The following is an 18176-nucleotide window of genomic DNA, read 5'->3' on the forward strand; positions in this document are numbered from 1 at the left end:
TTACTAAATTCTATGACACTGATTTTGATGCCTATATTTGGTTTCTAACATTCAATGTCCTCCTAACATTTCCTTCCTAAAATTCTTCTCATGGACTTCCTCTCTGGGATAATTTTCACTAGGCTCCAGTGAGACCTTGGGATAGCAGCAGATTTCCGAAACCCTTCATTCTTGGTTCCTGATAGAACCATGGATTTATGTTGCCCCTCTCTCGGGTTTTGTGGGTATCTTATCCTGTTGGCTGATCTCTAATGGCTCCTCTCTTTCAGCAGTGTGAACAGTGTAGTAAGCTTCTGTCAAATAGGCCCCTCAAGTAAACCATTGGTTCTACTTTGAGGAGAAATACAGTGACAAATCCTGTCGGTCCATTGTCATAGCCACACATTGAGATGACATCTGTTGTGGTCCAACCTCAATGGGGTTTGCACACTCCAGGGTAGGGGCATGTGGATCAGAAAAAAAAAATAGGTAGGAGGAATAGAGATATGAAAGAAAAACAGAGACATAGTATAGAACCAGGAGGGCTATCCAGTGAACACTGAATGCTGAATATGCCTACATTTATTTTCCATATGCTTATATACCCCAATCCAAAAAGGGCGGGGGGGGGGCGAGACAAAAGAATGCTTTGTCATGACGCTGAGGACAAACAGAACTTGCTTCGCTACTAAAGACATCAAGCCATTATTTCCTGAGTTAAGCATTCTGATGTTTTAGGCAGGAGATGTAGTGACTACACCTTAGACCAAGTATCCCATAGGCAGTCACTCCCTGAGTCAAACCTCCTTTCTTAAAAATTAAGGAGCAAAAATAGACTTGAATTCTCCGATCTTAGGTCAAGGTGGAGCAGAGCCACTTCTGTGGGCCCCCACAGTCCATGTGTTTAAATATTACTTGAAAGACACAGAGAAGAAAAGTACATTTATTAAAGGCTTTACATTAAATCATTTTCATTTGGAAGGGGAGTTGTTGGATTTGATTCATTGCCATTTTCCCTTCCTGGATCTTCCGCTCCTAACCTGGGACTACGTCGCCCAGTGTATAGGTTTTGCTGCTGGTTTATGAAAGATGCAACCACTGTGTTTATAGAGGATTCGAGTTTATAAAGAGCATTATGACAGTAATCCTCCAATCCAGACGGCTTCTAGTAAAAAAGACAGCAGAATACTCAAATACCTTCCTTAATATTGATTGTCAATTAATGTGACTTGAACTTTCATGCTTTTCCTGTCTCTGTCATTGGTGCAGCACAGAGCCTCTGAGGAGACAGGCCAGCCTCTCATCACCGAGGTCTCAGATGAAAATCCCTCAGATAGCCGTCATACCATGGATCATACCATCAGCCTTTTCCTGACTGCTTAGTGTATGCACACCAAATCACTCCTTATTCTACATTCATCACTGTCCTTCCTGAAAAGTTATCCACCAACCCAATAGTTCAAATCAGACCAAATCAAATTGAATTAGATAAAGCCCAGGTTTAATGGATACCAACGCTCCCCCCCCCGGGGGGGCCTTCCAGCCCCACAGAGAAGAGACAGGGATGAGGTGGGGGGACTGGAGAAGCACATGTTTTTTTTCTGAGGGACAGAGGTAGAGTCTGGACTGAGGCAACTCCTAGGGGAGGGGGCTTGAAACTCAAGCATTTCAGACTCTTTGGGTATATAGATGCCAAAAGCTGGGGTGAGGCTTCCATCTAAACTTTGAGTATATGGATGCCAGGGGCTGGGATGAAGCCTGAACTCAAACACTTACCCTTTTTACTTTATTGATTTTTATTGAGCTCTACATTTTTCTCTGCTCCCCTCCTTGTCTCTCCCCTCCCCAACAATCCAATGGCTTTCAGCAGTTGTTATCCTATTTCATTAGCATTTAAACGTTTTTAAAGTTAAAGTTAGTAGCCGGGCAATGGTGGCACATACCTTTAATCCCAGGACTCAGGAGGCCGAGTTCGAGGTCAACCTGGTCTACAAGAGAGAGTTCCAGGACAGGCTTTAAAGCTATAACAAAACCCTGTCTCAAAAAAACAAACAAACAACAACAAAAATTAGTAAAGCGTTATGCAGTCTATCTCTAGGAGGTCCTCCTATCCCCCTTCTGTTTCACAAGCATCTCCTTTGAAGTGTGATTAGATCCTTTAACAATTGCTTGTCCTGTAGGATTTATACACGGTATCCCTGTAACATGTTCAATGTTGTAACCTAAAAAAAAAAAAAAAAAATGGTTTCCTTTTATTGGAAACATAAGCTGGGGCATTATCAGTTTTAATTTGTATCGGTATGCTCATTACTGCCATTGTTTCTAATAAATGTGTAATTATAGAATCTGCCCTTTTAGTACTTAAGGCAGATGCCCAGTGAAATCCAGAACATATATCAATGGTATGATGAATATATTTTAATTTTCCAAATTCTGCTAAATGAAATTCATCCATTTGCCAAATTTCATTCCTTTGTGTACCTTTAGGATTAGTTCCTGCAGGTAAAGGAACTTGATTATACAAAGAACGAGCAGGACCGGTTTTTTATTATTTCCTTAGCTTGTTGCCAAGTAATGGGAATTTTTTTCTTTAAGCCCCTACTATTAACATGGTGTTTCTTATGAAATTCTGAGACTTCCAGTGATTCCCATAATAACTGATCAATCTCCTCATTTCCTTTTGCTAAAAGTCCAGGCAACGCAGTATGGAATTGAATATGGGTAATAGAAAGTGAGCAATTCCTCTCTTGAATTGCCTGTTGTAATTCAATTCTGAATTATCAGGAATAAGTTCAGCGGTTTCTATATGCAATACAACCCTTCCTGCATACTGAGAATCAGTAATTATATTTAGAGATTCATTAAAGTCTAATAAAACTATCAGAATGGTATATAATTCAGAGATGCCTCTTGGAAGCAAAAGATGGATTGGGGCTAGGTGCTAGCACTCTGGGGCCAGACCAGGTGTAGCCCAGTGGGAATTCTCCCACACCTACCTCATAAAACTCTCAGATGAAGAAGGAATGGAGGTATTAAATAGGTAAGCACCAATACCCGTGCAGGAATGGTGATGCCACGCATAAAGGATACCCTGGGGGCTCTGAGGACAGACACACGGAGGCCACTCTGTCTTGGGCTTGGGGAAAGTCTCAAAAGAAGCATTTTGAGTTGGAATAAAAAATGACCACGTGCTAGCTAGGGGCAATGGCTGTCTCTGTTGTCAACTTGACACACAGAGAAGAGGGAATTCTACTGAGAAACTGCTTCCATTCAATTGGCCTGTAGGCACAGCTGTGGGATCTTTTCTTGCTTGATAATTGACTTGGGAGGGCCACCCACCATGGACTGCAAAATCCCTAGGCGAGTGGACCTGGGCTCTGGAAGACAGGTAGCTGAGCAAGCTGGTAACACTTGCTGAAATGGCTTAAGCATACTTGGTATACAGATAGTTGTAAGTAGTTTGTGTGACATGAAGTTTGAATATTGTTTTATTTCCTAGATATGAGTGGGCAAAAAGAACAATAGAAAATAAACTTACACATATTAAATATTGTAGGCTAGAGTTTCAAATTTGGTCATTCTGGTCTAATCTACAGAACTGAAGACTATAATCAAAGCGGTCCAGAAGCATGGGAACTGGGTGTCAGGACTTCAATGCGACTAACTAGACTCTCTTATCATGACCTAATTCTTTTAAAACATCTCACTAGAGGGAGCTGAAGAAACAGCTCAGTAGTTAAGAGCACTACTCATTGATCCACTGAAGGACATAGTACCTATATTAGGCAGTTTGGGTGCCCTCTTCTGACCTCATGAGCATTGTACTCATCTGCACAAACACACACATATATAATTAAAAACAAAAATAAAATCTTATTTAAAAAAAAACTCATTGAGGGCTTTCAACACTTTCTCGTTATTGTGTCCAAAATGATCTTTCTGGCCCAAAGCAGAAAAGTGTAATTAAATTGACAAGTTATCGGCACGCTTCTTTTTCAAAATTTTTTTATTATCTATTCATTTATTATTTCTGTATATGTATTTGGATGTGCCTGGGTGAGTTTATGTGTACTGTGTGCTTATAGGAGCTGTCAGATGCCAGAAGAAAGCATGGGATCCCCTAGAACTGGACTTATGCGGGGTCGTGAGGCACGGTGTGAGTGCTGGGAGCCAACCCCAGGTCCTTTGCAAGAGCAGCAAGCACTCTTAGCCACAGCCACACTGGCTGCTTTTCAGATATACTCAGCAGGATCTGGTTCATTTGGCATCTCTGACTTAGGACCAATTGCCAAATCGATAAAGGAAAATAAACGCTTGATCAGTCTGTTTCCCTCCACAGTTGTAAACCAGGATGGCCAACCCCTCATTGAAGGGAAACTCAAAGAGAAACAGGTGAGATGGAAGCTCATCAAGAGGTGGAAAACTCGCTATTTCACACTGGCCGGAAACCAACTTCTGTTTCAGAAAGGGAAATCTGTGAGTTTTTAACACATTTTTAAACTTGAATTGTTTTTCTTTCCTTCAAAACCCACCAAAATCCTATAGATAATGTGCTAAGTGGGGTTTCTATTGCTGTGAAGAGACACCATGACCACGCCAATTCTTTTTTTAGTAATTTATTTTTCCTTTTATGTGCATTGGTGTGCATGTATGTCTTGTGAGGGTGTCAGATCTCAGAGCTACAGACAGTTGTGAAATGCCATATGGATGCTGGGAATTGAACTTGGGTCCACTAAGGAGAACAGCCAATTTTCTTAGCCACTGAGCTGTCTCTCCAGCCTGACCACACAAATTCTTATAAGGAAACATGGAATTGGGGTGTCTTACAGTTAAGAGGTTAGTCCACTGTCATCATGGCAGGGAGCATGGCGGCATGCAGGCAGACGTGATGCTTAGAATTCTACCTCTGAATCAGCAGACAGCAGAAAGAGCATACCTCCTCCAACAAGGTCACACCTGCTCTAACGAGGCCACACCTCCTTATCCTGCCACTCCCTATGAGACTATGAGGGCCACTGTCATTCAAACCACCACAGATGACTATTTGAATCACAGTGGAGTCTCAGAAGTCCACACTCAGGCTCTCAGGTATCTTACCTGCTCAGTGCCTCCTGCTGAAGCCTATCTTAAAATCTTTATTCAACACAACTCTACATCAGAGTGGTTAGGCCTGCAAGTCTTTGCTCTATAGAAGTCATGAGTCCCAGTTTGGCCTGACTCAGGTCTCTAAGAGATTAGAAAAATTCCCCAGGCTGCTGAGGGTGATGGTAAAATGTGCTCCTGCTTCTGTTCCCCCAGACATTGACACTATCCAGGGAGGTATTGAGGCAGGCTTTTATTATAGCGTTGACTAGCCTTGAACTTAAGGTGATCATCTTGCCTCTGCCTCCAGAGTGCTAGGATGTGCCACCCCACACAGGTACCAGTGTGTGGCAGCGGTAATGGTGGTGGTGGTGATGGTGATGGCGATGGTGATGGTAGTAGTGATAATAATAGTAATATTCTTGAGGAACGGTCTCACTATGTAGCCCTGACTGGCCTCAAACTCAAGAGTTCTGCCTGTTTAGACAAAGCATGCCATTATACTTACATACTGAAAAGATCATTAGGGTAATACAGATTGCCCCTCCTCTGTCTTTTGTTCTACGGTGTGTGGATGGAGCAATGCCATCCACAGTAGTGGGGGCAGATCGTTTTTACCACTGACCCACCCACAGTGGTGGGACCAGATCGTTTTTACCACTGACCCACCCACAGTGGTGGGGCCAGATCATTCTTACCGCTGACTCAAGTGTTGGTCTCTTCTGGAAACACACAGGAGCACTCAGCAGCAGGTTTTCACACCTCTTTGGAAACCCATTAGGTCAGTCAGTTTGCCCTATATCTCTAACCATCACATAAACTAAACTATTGCCTTATTAATAAATTAAAGGGGTTAGAGTACTTACAAATGAACGATTCTCTGTGGATAAATGCACTATATCTTTAGAATTCTCACTATAGACATTAGTGGAATATTTTACTTGGTAAGAGTTAAGAATAGCACGTCTGAATTATGATGAATTCTGAGCAAGTGTTGCTTTAACAAGACCTCCCTCAAATATTTTACTTAATTTAAGATAAGTATTTTTGTGATACTTTGAAGTTATGTAAGTTTCTCAGTCTGTGTCATGCATAGGTGGCCTTTCTGTGGCTAAAAAGCTTTTCAGGTTGTATGACAGCATCTTCAATTTAAACAGTTAGTTGGTCTTTAAAGAGGAAGAAGGGATTTTTTGGCATAAATTCACATTGAAGCATTTTTAGGTGTTTAAAATGGCCATCTAAATTTCCTACCTTTACTCAAGAACTCAGGAATAGATATGAAGATACAATGTTTCTCAGACCCCATAAGACAAAAACAGGATTAGTCTAGGAGACTATTCCCAACTACTCAAATAATGACCTAAAATACTTCTTAACTCAGTTTTGAACGTTTCCCTAAATTCTAAAGAATAAGCTATTTGATGATTAGCTAACTTGTTTGACATCTTTATCCGGGATTAACAGGTTAGCACTGTAGAAATCTGGCAGAACATGTGTATCAAATAGTGGGAAACAATATACAACAAAATACCTCTGATCACCACCAGTGACCCACCAGGACTGGCAACCCTGCTGAAATTCAACCACAGCCTTCCTGGCTGGCTTTTATAGAAATGTTTAAGAACAGAGGCTTAAAAAGGCTGTAGGACATTTTTAACGTTGTTATGGTCTTAATTTCCACAAGTCGGCTAGGCAGCAGTGTTCTCTCTTCGTTCCTGTCTAAGTGGACCAGCTGTTCCCCTTACATTACTCCAGGAACTCTCTCTTCCCCATCGGTTATGGTGTATCAATTTCCATGCTATAGACTGGCCTCAACAGAATTTATTATCATCAGATACTTACCATAAACCAATTTAGGCTAAGAAAGTGTATAGTGCGGATATTTTAAAATTTTGTCCTGTGTAGTCCCTGTAGTAATAACTTGAAAATTTTAAGTGTAATCAACACATTTATCCTAAGTTTCAATAGTTATAATTTTTGTTGAGTTATAAAAATTGACATTTTAAAATTAAAAGAATATATTTTCCCTTTAAATGTAATTCTAGAATAAAGTAAAATACAATGATGCTTTAATTCAATATCATCCATCTTTTTTAAAAATGCATAGTTAAAGTCTTTAGTGGGGATAGCTGCATTGCTTCTGCTTCCCTTGCACTCATATTTCTATTCTACCTCTTCCTACTTATTTATCGCAATTGCCCTACCATTTTTAAGAATTCTTTTACTTTTAATTTCTTTGTGTCTATGTATGGATATGTACACATATACATAAATATAGGTCCCCATGGAGGCCAGAAAATGTTAGCAGATCACCTGGAACTGTACTTACAGACAGTTGTAAGCATCTTAAGGTAGAGGGTGGGAACCGAACTCAGATCCTCAGCAAGAGCAGGACATGCTCTTAACCATTGGGCTGTCTCTCTAGTCCTCCCCTGTGGCTTTCAATATAAAGGAAATCATGTACATAATTGTTCTAACTTCTGTGATCAACTTCAGAGTATTCATTTTTATAAGTTATATCACTTATGACTGCATTTAAGTATGATTATTCATTTAATAAGTATTAAGAAGGAAATGCTAGACCAGGAAGATGGCTTAATAGGCAAAATGCTTGCTGTATGAGCATAAAGACGAGTTTGAGTCCCCAGCACCCCTGGAAAAGCAGACACAGTGACTCTTGGACTCTTGTCTTTAACCCCAGACACTGGAAAGGTAGATGCCGGGCACTTCCTGTCAGTCATTCTGACCAAAACAAGAGGTTTAGGTTCAGTAAGAGACCCTATCTCAAAAGAATGGAGAGGCCAATGCTGGCCTCTGACTTCCACATACACACACACAGATACACAGAATAAAAGGGGGGGGGGCTACCTAGTAATGAAATTGATGTAGAAAGGTTATGTGGTCTTGATTGGTCAAGACTTCCCTAACATTAATATGTTGAATTGTGGGCTTTTTTGTCCAGTGTTCCTGAGTCTTTTCCAAGCTGCACATACACAATAGAAAGTTTGTGGCTAGGAGCATGAGTGCTTTTTCATTGCAAAGCAGGGGGAGGTGACGTCATAGAGGGAGTGGGAAAGAGCAACTGGCAATATGCCCAACCACAGGTTCATTTTCCAGTGGGTGAAATTTGTTCATTGGTTTTAGACATCTTTAATTGTCCTAAAACTATTCATGCTAGCCCAACATGATGGCTCTGGTATCACAAGAGATCCCTAAACCTTCCCAAATCCCCTGCCTTCCTAAAACACACATCTAATAAAGTTTATAGACAGAGTTTGCTTCTAGTGCAGAGATTCCAAAAGCTACTCAAGCACCAGAATCCTGTTTCAGGATGAGCATACCTATTCCCAGAAGTATCACAAACTCAACACTATGCCTCCTCCCCTAGCAGAAAACTTGAGTAAAGGTATTCCAGATTTCACTGCTGTCTTTTGCTTTATTAATAGTCTTAATATAACTAGAAAGTGACAGAAAAATCAAAGAACCATGAGTTAAACATTTTCCTACTTTCATTTATAATATCTTTCAGTAAATTGGCTCTCTTGTGATAGCTTATGGTACTATACTAGAAGTCAAATGTTTGTCTTCAGTTGTCCTAAAGACTCTTTGATGCCTTAGCACCCAAAACAGAAAGGTCTTGAGTCATACGATGTGAAAGGACCCAGCCCTCTGGGAAGATTCCAAGCGCCAGGGGCCGAGGCGGCAGCAGGAACCATCTCACAATTTTCCCTTTCCCTTCATTTCAGAAAGATGATCCAGATGATTCCCCAATAGAACTCAGCAAAGTACAGAGTGTGAAGGCTGTGGCTAAGAAACGCCGGGACCGCTCTCTCCCGCGGGCTTTTGAAATCTTCACAGACAATAAGACCTATGTTTTCAAAGCCAAGGACGAGAAGAATGCGGAAGAGTGGCTGCAGTGCATCAACGTGGCGCTTGCCCAGGCAAAAGAGAGGGAAAGTAGAGAAGTGACCACGTATCTGTAGAGACACGGACCCCACCTCCTATGACCACGCATGATAGGCATTGGCAATGCCAAGGAAAAGAGAAATCCACCGTGGCATACTGGGTTTCACTGAAAAACCAATGAAACCATTATCCGAAAGAAGGAGGGCCTAGGAGCTGGAGTGATGGCTCAGTGATTGGGAGCATTGGCTGCTCTTCCCAGAGGACCCAGGTTCAATTCGCAGCACCACGTGTTTTCCCAAAGCTGTCTGAAACTGCAGTTCCAGGGCATCTGACATCTTCACACCAATGCATACAAAATAAAGTTTGATGAGGTTTTTTTTTAAGGAGGTCCTAAAATGACAGGGTTCTCAGTAAACCCCATGCCCTCACAACTCTTGTATTAGCTACAAGATCTCTTCCTAAAGTACATGAGAAAAAGAAGCCATAGAGTTCATACTGGAACGTGTAGAGGGCTAGGAAGGGACAGTTATGAATGAAGGAACATCTGTAACTATGTTATTTAAGACTGTAAAAACATTAAATGGGACCAGTGAGTGAGAAAGCTCAGCAGGTGGAAGGCATTTGCAGCCAATCCTCATGGCCTGAGTTCTAGCTCCATAACTGACCTAGTGGAAGGAAAGAACCAACTCCTGGGAATTACCCTCTGCTCTCCACATAGCATGGCACATACGTACCCCCAATTGATAGATAGATAGATAGATAGATAGATAGATAGATAGATAGATAGATAAGTGGAATTTTAGAAGCAGATGCTTGAAAGATCTACCTTGAAGGAAAACTATTACATTAAAAACATATTCTTTAAACAACTATTAGGAAAAGTTGAACCATTGTACACTGAAGAAAACCAATAAATTTAAGCTGGGCAGTAGGAGCACATGCCTTTAATCCCAGCACTCAGGAAGCAGAGGCAGGAGGTCTCTGAGTTTAAGGCCAGCATGATCTACTAAGTGACTCCCAGGACAGCCAGGGAGGACTACACAGAGAAACCCTGCCTTGAAAAACAAAAAGCATTAACTTTAATGCATTGGTTATCTTTCCTGTGCTGTGATAAAATGCTCTGAGAAGAGCCACTTAGGGGAAAAAGGATTTGTTTTGGTGTGAGGTTCCAGAGGCACAGAGTCTATCGTAGCAGGGAGTGCATAGCAGCAGGAACAAGAAGCTAGCTGACCAACTAGGGACCAAGCATTCAAATATGTGAGCCTATGGGGGTTTTTTACTATTTAAATTGCCACATTTTATTTCTCTTCTCAATACAAAAAATTCTAACACATAATTGTTGTACGACACAGCTTGTTGGTTCCTGGCTGCTCAGCCCTGAAATAATCACACAGAAACTATATTATTTAAAACACTGCTTAGCCCATTAGCTCTAGCTTTTTATCGGCAAACTCTTACATATTAATTTAACCCATCTCCATTAATCTGTGTATCACCATGTGGCTGTGGCTTACTGGCTAAAGTTTCAGCATGTCTGTCTCTGGCGGGGCTACATGACTTCTCCCTGACTCCGCCCTTTTTTCCTCCCAGCATTCAGTTTTGTTTCCCCGCCTAGCTCTCTTTCCCTATAGCTCTGCTAGAGGCCCTAACCAGTTTCTTTATTAGCCAATGATGTTCACAGCATACAGAGGAGAATCCCACATCGCATAATATGATGGTTGTTAATTTGATTGTGTAATTAAATTTAGGCTCTAATTAGAGCATAGCTGAATTTTCATGTTTAGACACACAGTTATATCTACTGTCCAGGCAGTACGTATAGATAGAATAAGCGAATAAGCATGGAAAAATACCTTTCTAATGTGCATCACCTCCCTTAAACTTGAAGGTCTTTAATTAAAATTCTAAGTTTTTCTTCTCTGTAGTAAGCCTTGTATTGTCTAAACTATAAGCATGTATTTGGGGTTTTTTTTGCCATTATCCAGATATAATTTTAAATTAAGCCATCATAGGCAGCTTAGATGACTTCCAGTGATCCAGGCCCTGGAAAAATGTTCTACCCCTTGAGTGGTAGAGTGTGGGACCTGAAGCTTGCTTGGACAAATGTAGTAGTATAGTCTTTCCTACAATTGTGTTACCTTACAACAGACCTCTGACCCTGAGATAATACAGAGCCTCTCAGGATGTAGCCCACCACCACTGTAGCGGCAGCCATGACATATGTACTCTCTAGCCCAACCACCACCTGATGGCAGTCGTGACATACTCTGATCAGAGGTACCAAGATGGACACGTGTCCCACAGAGACTGCACCACAATAACTCTATTCTGCTTTAAATGCAAACCATGTGGTGATTTGTTAGGCACTGATTAATTCATATAAAACCCTCCTGGTAATATATCAAAGATAACTTTTTTCTGTAAAGATGATTTATTATGTATTTTAGTATAGAAGCCTGGAAAAATCCTCAAGTTGTCATCACTCTGACACTACTGTTAACTCACGGGCATAAGAAATATTAAAGGGGTCATACTTGAGCAAAGAAACTCAATTCAATTTTGCCATGTAAAGTTTGAGGAGATTATGGGCCACAGAAGTTATTACACATTGGAAATAGAGTTCAATAGGTCAAAATTTGGGTCCACTGTATTTGTAGATAATTGTGAAAGATGTAGAATTAGCTGAAATTACTGTAAGAGAATAAGAAATGGAAGAATTGATGAGGACCTCTTGGGGTGCCAATATCTAGTATTGGTGAGGACCTCTTGGAGTACCAATATCTAGAATTGATGAGGACTTCTTGGAGCACCAATATCTAGAATTGATGAGGGCCTCTTGGGGTACCAATATCTAGAACTGATGAGGATCTCTTGGGGTACCAATATATAGATTGATGAGGACCTCTTGGGATACCAATATCTAGACTGATGAGGACCTCTTGAAGTACCAGTATCTAGGCAAAAAAAAAGGTTGTAGCTGATCAGTATTCAAAGATGATGTTGCCCAGGAGACATGCTATTACAAAAGCTAAATTAAGGATTTTCAGGATGTCAACAATTTGAAGACCTGAAGATAAAGCTTGACTTTTGTAATCAGGAAGGAATTGATGTCACTGGGAAGAATGATTTCATTTGAATGATGGAGTAAAAGTTAACTTTCAATGTGTTATAGTAATCGACTGTCATATTTCAATTTTTTCAAAGGGTGAAGTTAAGGTGAAAGAGCACGGATTGATAAATGATTTCTTATTTTGTTTGTAGATGAAGTCATCTTAAGAGGGAAAACAGTTTAATGAATATAGACAAGAGTAAAGTTACTAGATGTAATAGAGAACAATTTTTCAAGTTCTACATCGAGGAGCCAGGGAAATGTCTTAGCCATAAGCGAGCTTGCCTACAATCATAAGCTGCTGAGGTCAAATCCCCAATCCCCAGCACATAAATAAAAGGCTTTGCGGGCCTGCAACCCTGTTCTGGGAGTTAGAGACAGGAGAGTTCTAAGGGCTCCTTGGCCTGCCAGTCCAGCTGAAATGGTGAGTTTCTGGTTCAGGGACCAACCTTGTATGGCGATTTGAATGAAACCAGCCCATATAGGTGTATATATTTGAGTACATGGTTCCCAGTTGGTGGAACTACTCTGGAAGGATTAGGAGTTGTAGCCTTGTTGGAGGAGGTGTGTCACTAGAAGTGGGCTTTGAGGTTTCAAAAGCCCATGCCATTCCAAGTTGACCCCCTCATACTGTGCCACATGGTTGTTGTCACAAGACATGAACTCTCAACTACTGCTCCAGCACCATGCCTGACTGCTGCCATTCTCCCTGCCATGATGGAAGCATATTCACCCTCTGAAACTGAAAGTCCCTGATAAACTCATCTATAGCTGCCTTGGTCTTGGGTGCTCGGTCACAGCAATAGAGAAGTGACTAAGACCCTGTCTCAAGGCAAAACGTCAGAGAGCTGTGGAAGAAGATAGCTGACATCCTGCTCTAACCCTACACTCATGAGCCCTCAGATACTCACATGCATGTGCCATACACATGAAACACACAGACACAAGCACACATGCACAATCTGTATTAAGCAGCAGTTTTATGAGTACCTGCTAAGTAACAGGGATCATACCTTGCCTGAAGATTTCAAGATAACAAGACAACCACTCTTGTCCCCTCCAGATTCCAAGATAACAAGACAACCACTCTTGTCCCCCCACAGCCATCAGCTAGAATTTTATTGACAACAGAAACATACACACAGAGTAAAGCACATGAGGAGACTGACTCCCCCATTGGAGGAATTCATGGTTGTGTTTTCTGGTGTGTTTAAAATCAATTACAGTGGGGTGGGAGCTATTTCCTTAATGTATAGTGAAGAAGACAGACACGTACAACAAAGGTTCACATGACATGCTTTATGTCCAGTACCTTGATGAAGCTGTGCACACAGTCTTACGGCAACAGAAGAGATGATGCCATATTAATGCACTCCCTCACTGTTTCCCTGAGAGCAAAATAATAGGAGAGGGAACAGCTCTGCAAATGTAAAGGGGCTCACAGTCCCTTCCAGAGATGGAGCTTCTTAACATGGTGTAGCACCATTACAAGATGTTAAGCAGATCCACATTTAGAAAGATAGCCTTTATAGTAGTGCAGTTCATGGAATACAGATCAGAAATTGGAGGGAAGTCTGTAGGACACGCTAGCCTAGGGGCAGAGTGCTAGGTTCAATTCTCCAAACTGCATATATATATATATATATATATATATATATATATATATATATCCTACCAAAACAGTTGACAGTCTGGACTGATGAAGTGGCCAACACAACAGAGAAAAATGATACAATCGTTTGGATATGGTTTCTGGATTTCCCCCAAGGGTTCACATAGGAATGTTGTTCTCAGATGGAGACACTGAGAGTTGGTGAGGCCTAATAAGGAGAAATCAGATCATGTTCTTAAGAGATGACTGTTTAAAAAAAAAGAAAGGAAAAAACACACCTGACCCCACCACACTGGCTTCCTGTTTTGCCAGATGATCTTTCCTTATACATGCTGCCATCATTCTGATTTCAGCTTCTGCAAATGTCTCATTGGAGGCCGGACTAGGCCAGCGTCGTGTCTTTGAACCAGAAGAACTACAATTTAAAGATATCTCTTCTTTACAAAGTTATCAAGACTCAGATATTTTGTTGCACTAATAGGAAACAGACTAAAGCAAATAGTCGGGCAGGAAAATTAGTAAAATGAGTAATTACTCAAATGAACAAGGACTGGTGTCCGGCTGGAGCTGGAAGACAGGGATGGAAAAGGGTGAATATGCCTGTGCCTAGGCACTTGCCTGGGAAACTGTGTGGGTGGTAATGGCATTCCCTGAAATAAATAAAAACATAGGAACAACTATTTGAAAAGTAAGGCAAATGCTAAATTTGATGTTTTTTGCCATCTCCAAGAGGTTATAAAATTTAAGTTTATTTTAACTAATACATAGATGTATAAAGTAATGCATATATATCATGACTATTAACAGAATATAATACGATGCCTTGGCACATGTCACATTCTGGTGTCTACAGAGGTCAGAGAGGGTGTCAGGTCTCCTGGAACTAGAGTTATAGATGAGCCACAGTGTAGGTGTTGAGAATCAAGGCCAGGTTCTCTGGAAGAGCATCAAGTGTTTTAAACCTCTGAGCTGTCCCCAATCCCCTCCCAGTCCCTTCTTAAGATCCAAGTTGAGCTGCTTTAATCAAATAGTCACAAAGTGCTAGGTGGCGTGGTGACAGTTATTAAGGTGAATGCCATCAATGTACTCACACCCTTCACAGTGAAAGAGCCTAATAAAACAACGGTTGAAACCTGGAGACATACATTAGGGGTCAAGAGACTTCCTGGTCTCTCAAAGGACTGAAGTTTGGTTCCCTTTACCCACATAGATGGCCCCTGTAACTCCACCTCATGGGGATCTAACACCCTCTGTAGGCCTTTGTGGGCACCACACAAATGTGCACATACACACACATAAAATAACACACACACACACAAATACATAATAAAATAAATTGTTCTTTAAAATGGTCAAGGGAAGTTTCTTTTATTCACTGAATACTTAGCCTAAAAAGAGCATGGTCCTACGAGCTCTATGAGAGGTGGGCAGTTACTTTTCCTATTTATCACAGAGTCTTTGTGAACCAGACCCCTATGGTTTCATTCCATGGTGCAGTGTCAAAGGCCAGTAAGCTCCCTGGTTTCTGAACCAGTCTGCATCAGAATCATCCCCCTCCCCCCACAGGACAGAGTTGTCGCCTCAGGCACACCACAGACAGGCCTTCCCAGACAGAGAACGAAACCACTTCGCCAAATATGCTGAAACCTTAAAAAAGAACTTATTAAATTGGTCATCGTGAGCAGAAATTCAATTTGTTTTCATTTTTACTTCACTGATTCTTTTTTTTTTGCAGACATCCTTAAAACATAAATATTTATATGTGAAAGCTTCGTGTGGTTATTCTTGAGAACTTTTAATTTAGCAAAAAATAAATGCGCAATAATTTTCTAATACTAACCCTGGTTGGTCATGTCAAAACACACTGATAACTAGTTCATCTTCTATCTCCCTACTTCCCATCAGAGCCAAGGGCATACCTGTGACACTGGCATGAATAAAGGAGAAATGAAAGGGAGATTGGGGGAGAGACAGGCAAAATCTAAGGGGCATGGCAGAGAAATAAGTGCCGTGACCTAAGAACCCTAAAGGGGATGTCCACTTCTTTGAGTTTTTACATAAAGAAAAGACATGAAAATAACTTAAGATGTATTGTTCCATTCATCTCCAGAGATGCTGAAAGACAAAGGAGCTGGAAAATGTCTTCTGTGGCATAGAGTCTAGGAAAATGCCATAATCCTCTGAGAATGGACTCATGAGAATTTGAATTATTAGCCTATGAAAGGAGATTATTAACTAAAGCAACTTACTCCTCTTCCGTCTCTAGATTGGGCAGACCAGAGTAAGATCAGATCTGATGCAAGCCATGTTTTGCGTGGAAATATTCTGCAGGATCTCTACCGCAATAGAAACTTAAGAATGTCACTCCATTGGGCTGTAGAGATGGCTCAGAGGTTAAGAGCATTGCCTGCTCTTCCAAAGGTCCTGAGTTCCCAGCAACCACATGGTGGCTCACAACCATCTGTAATGAGGTCTGGTGCCCTCTTCTGGCCAGCAGGCATATATGCAGACAGAATATTGTATACATAAAGAAAGAAAGAAAGAAAGAAAGAAAGAAAGAAAGAAAAGAAAAGAATGTCACTCCATTTAATTTACCAATAAGAGATAAAAAATCTTACCAATGAAACTGCATTACATTGTATTGATGATCATTCTGAGCGAAGGTCTTACTGCAAAACATTTTAAACTTCTTCTGAGAGATTTAGCCGTTACCTTACTCTGGGTACGTGGCTTGGTATGTAATTCTTTCCTGTCTATTTCGATAAGAAAATAAAACACAACTATACTTGTGGGTCGATGTTTCCCTTCCTTAGCAAACATTTGCTGATTGCTTTGCAAGACCGCATGGAACTGTGGTCACTCCTCCTGTGACGGCTCATTGGTTCCCTGGTGCACAATTAATAAAAACTCAGAGACCGAAATTGGAGTTCAACCTGAAGGTCAGAAAAGCAAAGCAGTCAGCCACTGGCTCTTACTTCAACCTCAGTCCAAAATGTAATCCTGCCTCCAGGAATCTCAGAATGGGACTGTGTCTGAGAGCTGTTTTCTCCCATTCTATAATCCTCTCTCGTCTTTAATCCAAATTAAAGGTGTGTACCACTACTGCCTGGTTTCTATGGCAAACTAGTGTGTCTACTGAGATTAAAGGTGTGTTTATTGCTGCCTGGTCTGTAAGGCTGGTCAGCATAACTGTTCTACTTTTCTGATCCTCAGGCAAGCTTTAGTTATTAAAACACAAGTGAAATGCTACTACAATTCCCATTATGGTTAAAATCTGACAAGCCCACAATCTTGGCCATCATCTTGTGGTATAACCTTGGGAGACTGTGTAGCCGTTATCAGGTAGAGCTTAGCTAGTAGAAGTATGTCTCAGGTGCTGGGGAAGTAAGCCTTTGAAGGTTTTATTACCACTGATTCAGCTTTCCTTCTCTAATTCCTGGTCTGCCATGATGCAGGAAAGGCATTTCCAGAAGATGCCTTCAAAATAAACACACTAGAAACAAAACAGAGAGGCAAAGTTGGCACCAAACACCAGAAGCATAGACTAGCAGGGATAGCTGGGTGGTTGACTGTATGACCCTCAAGGATGCTACACGGGTCCGGGGACCAGTTTCTATACGCACTTTCTAAGCTGTAACTTTTCACCGAATGAGCTGTGATGACAGATTTCCACGGCCATATGCACAGCCTTCTATTGCCAGGTTTTGCAAGGCCCTACAGCCATGTATTTGTACAGCATTGCACAGACCTGGCACAAAACTTAGCTCCCCGGTCCTAACATGAGAAACCCATCCATGGCAAAGCACATTCCAGATCAAAAATCTTTCGTTCCTTCCCCAACCCCATCCACAGCACATACTGAATTTGTTTACTTTAGGGAAAATTTCTCTGGGGGGGCTAAGTGGGTGAGAAACCCTGGCTGGCTTGTGTGTTTGTCTGTAAACTGATCTGTGCCTGCATAGTTCATTTATGTCTCTTTATATTAACCTTCATGCTTCCATCAAGCAGAAAGAAAATGAATTCCATTGTTTTTCAATCAATAAATGACTAAATTTCACTTTGGTACCGAGAATCTGGAAAAATCATGAGTAGTCAATTAACGTCAAAATACAAAGCACTTAGGTGGCAGACTCGCTGACTCAGCCATGAGAGAACCCTGCCAAGAGTGACAGCTCCTGACAATCAGAAGTCTGAATTTTTCTTATTTCGAATTAATTTAGACTTCTTTCTTGCCTTGTTTTATTTTCAGTTATCAGTAGACTATCCATGGGGTAAATCTGCACACAAATTCTTTCACACATTTAAGGAAGGACACAATCACTGCTTTTTGCTTTGGAGAAATTGGCCTTGTTTCATATTGTCTTATATTAAATTTATATCTTTGACCTCTCCACCATCACCATGATTACCACCAGACTGGGATTTCATGTGGTCAGAAGGGAGCTCACACATGCCCCTCACTGTGCTCACCAGGCACCTCCACACACA

General features: G+C 41.2%; 1 protein-coding gene across 2 annotated transcripts in view; it reads left to right on the forward strand.

Moving 5' to 3' along the window:
- Veph1 (ventricular zone expressed PH domain containing 1) overlaps positions 1-9044 on the forward strand; it is a 154895-nt gene extending 145851 nt beyond the window's left edge. For both annotated transcript variants that reach the window (XM_041659260.1, XM_041659261.1), the window contains 2 exons: positions 4319-4455; positions 8808-9044. In XM_041659260.1, the coding sequence (XP_041515194.1) occupies positions 4319-4455; positions 8808-9044 (374 nt within the window). The remainder of the gene's footprint in view (positions 1-4318; positions 4456-8807) is intronic.
- The last annotated feature ends 9132 nt before the right edge of the window (positions 9045-18176 follow it).

Source organism: Microtus oregoni, unplaced genomic scaffold, assembly GCF_018167655.1.
Source record: "Microtus oregoni isolate MIOR12 unplaced genomic scaffold, Mior012 000010F_ref0000083, whole genome shotgun sequence".
NCBI classification, from domain to species: domain Eukaryota; kingdom Metazoa; phylum Chordata; class Mammalia; order Rodentia; family Cricetidae; genus Microtus; species Microtus oregoni.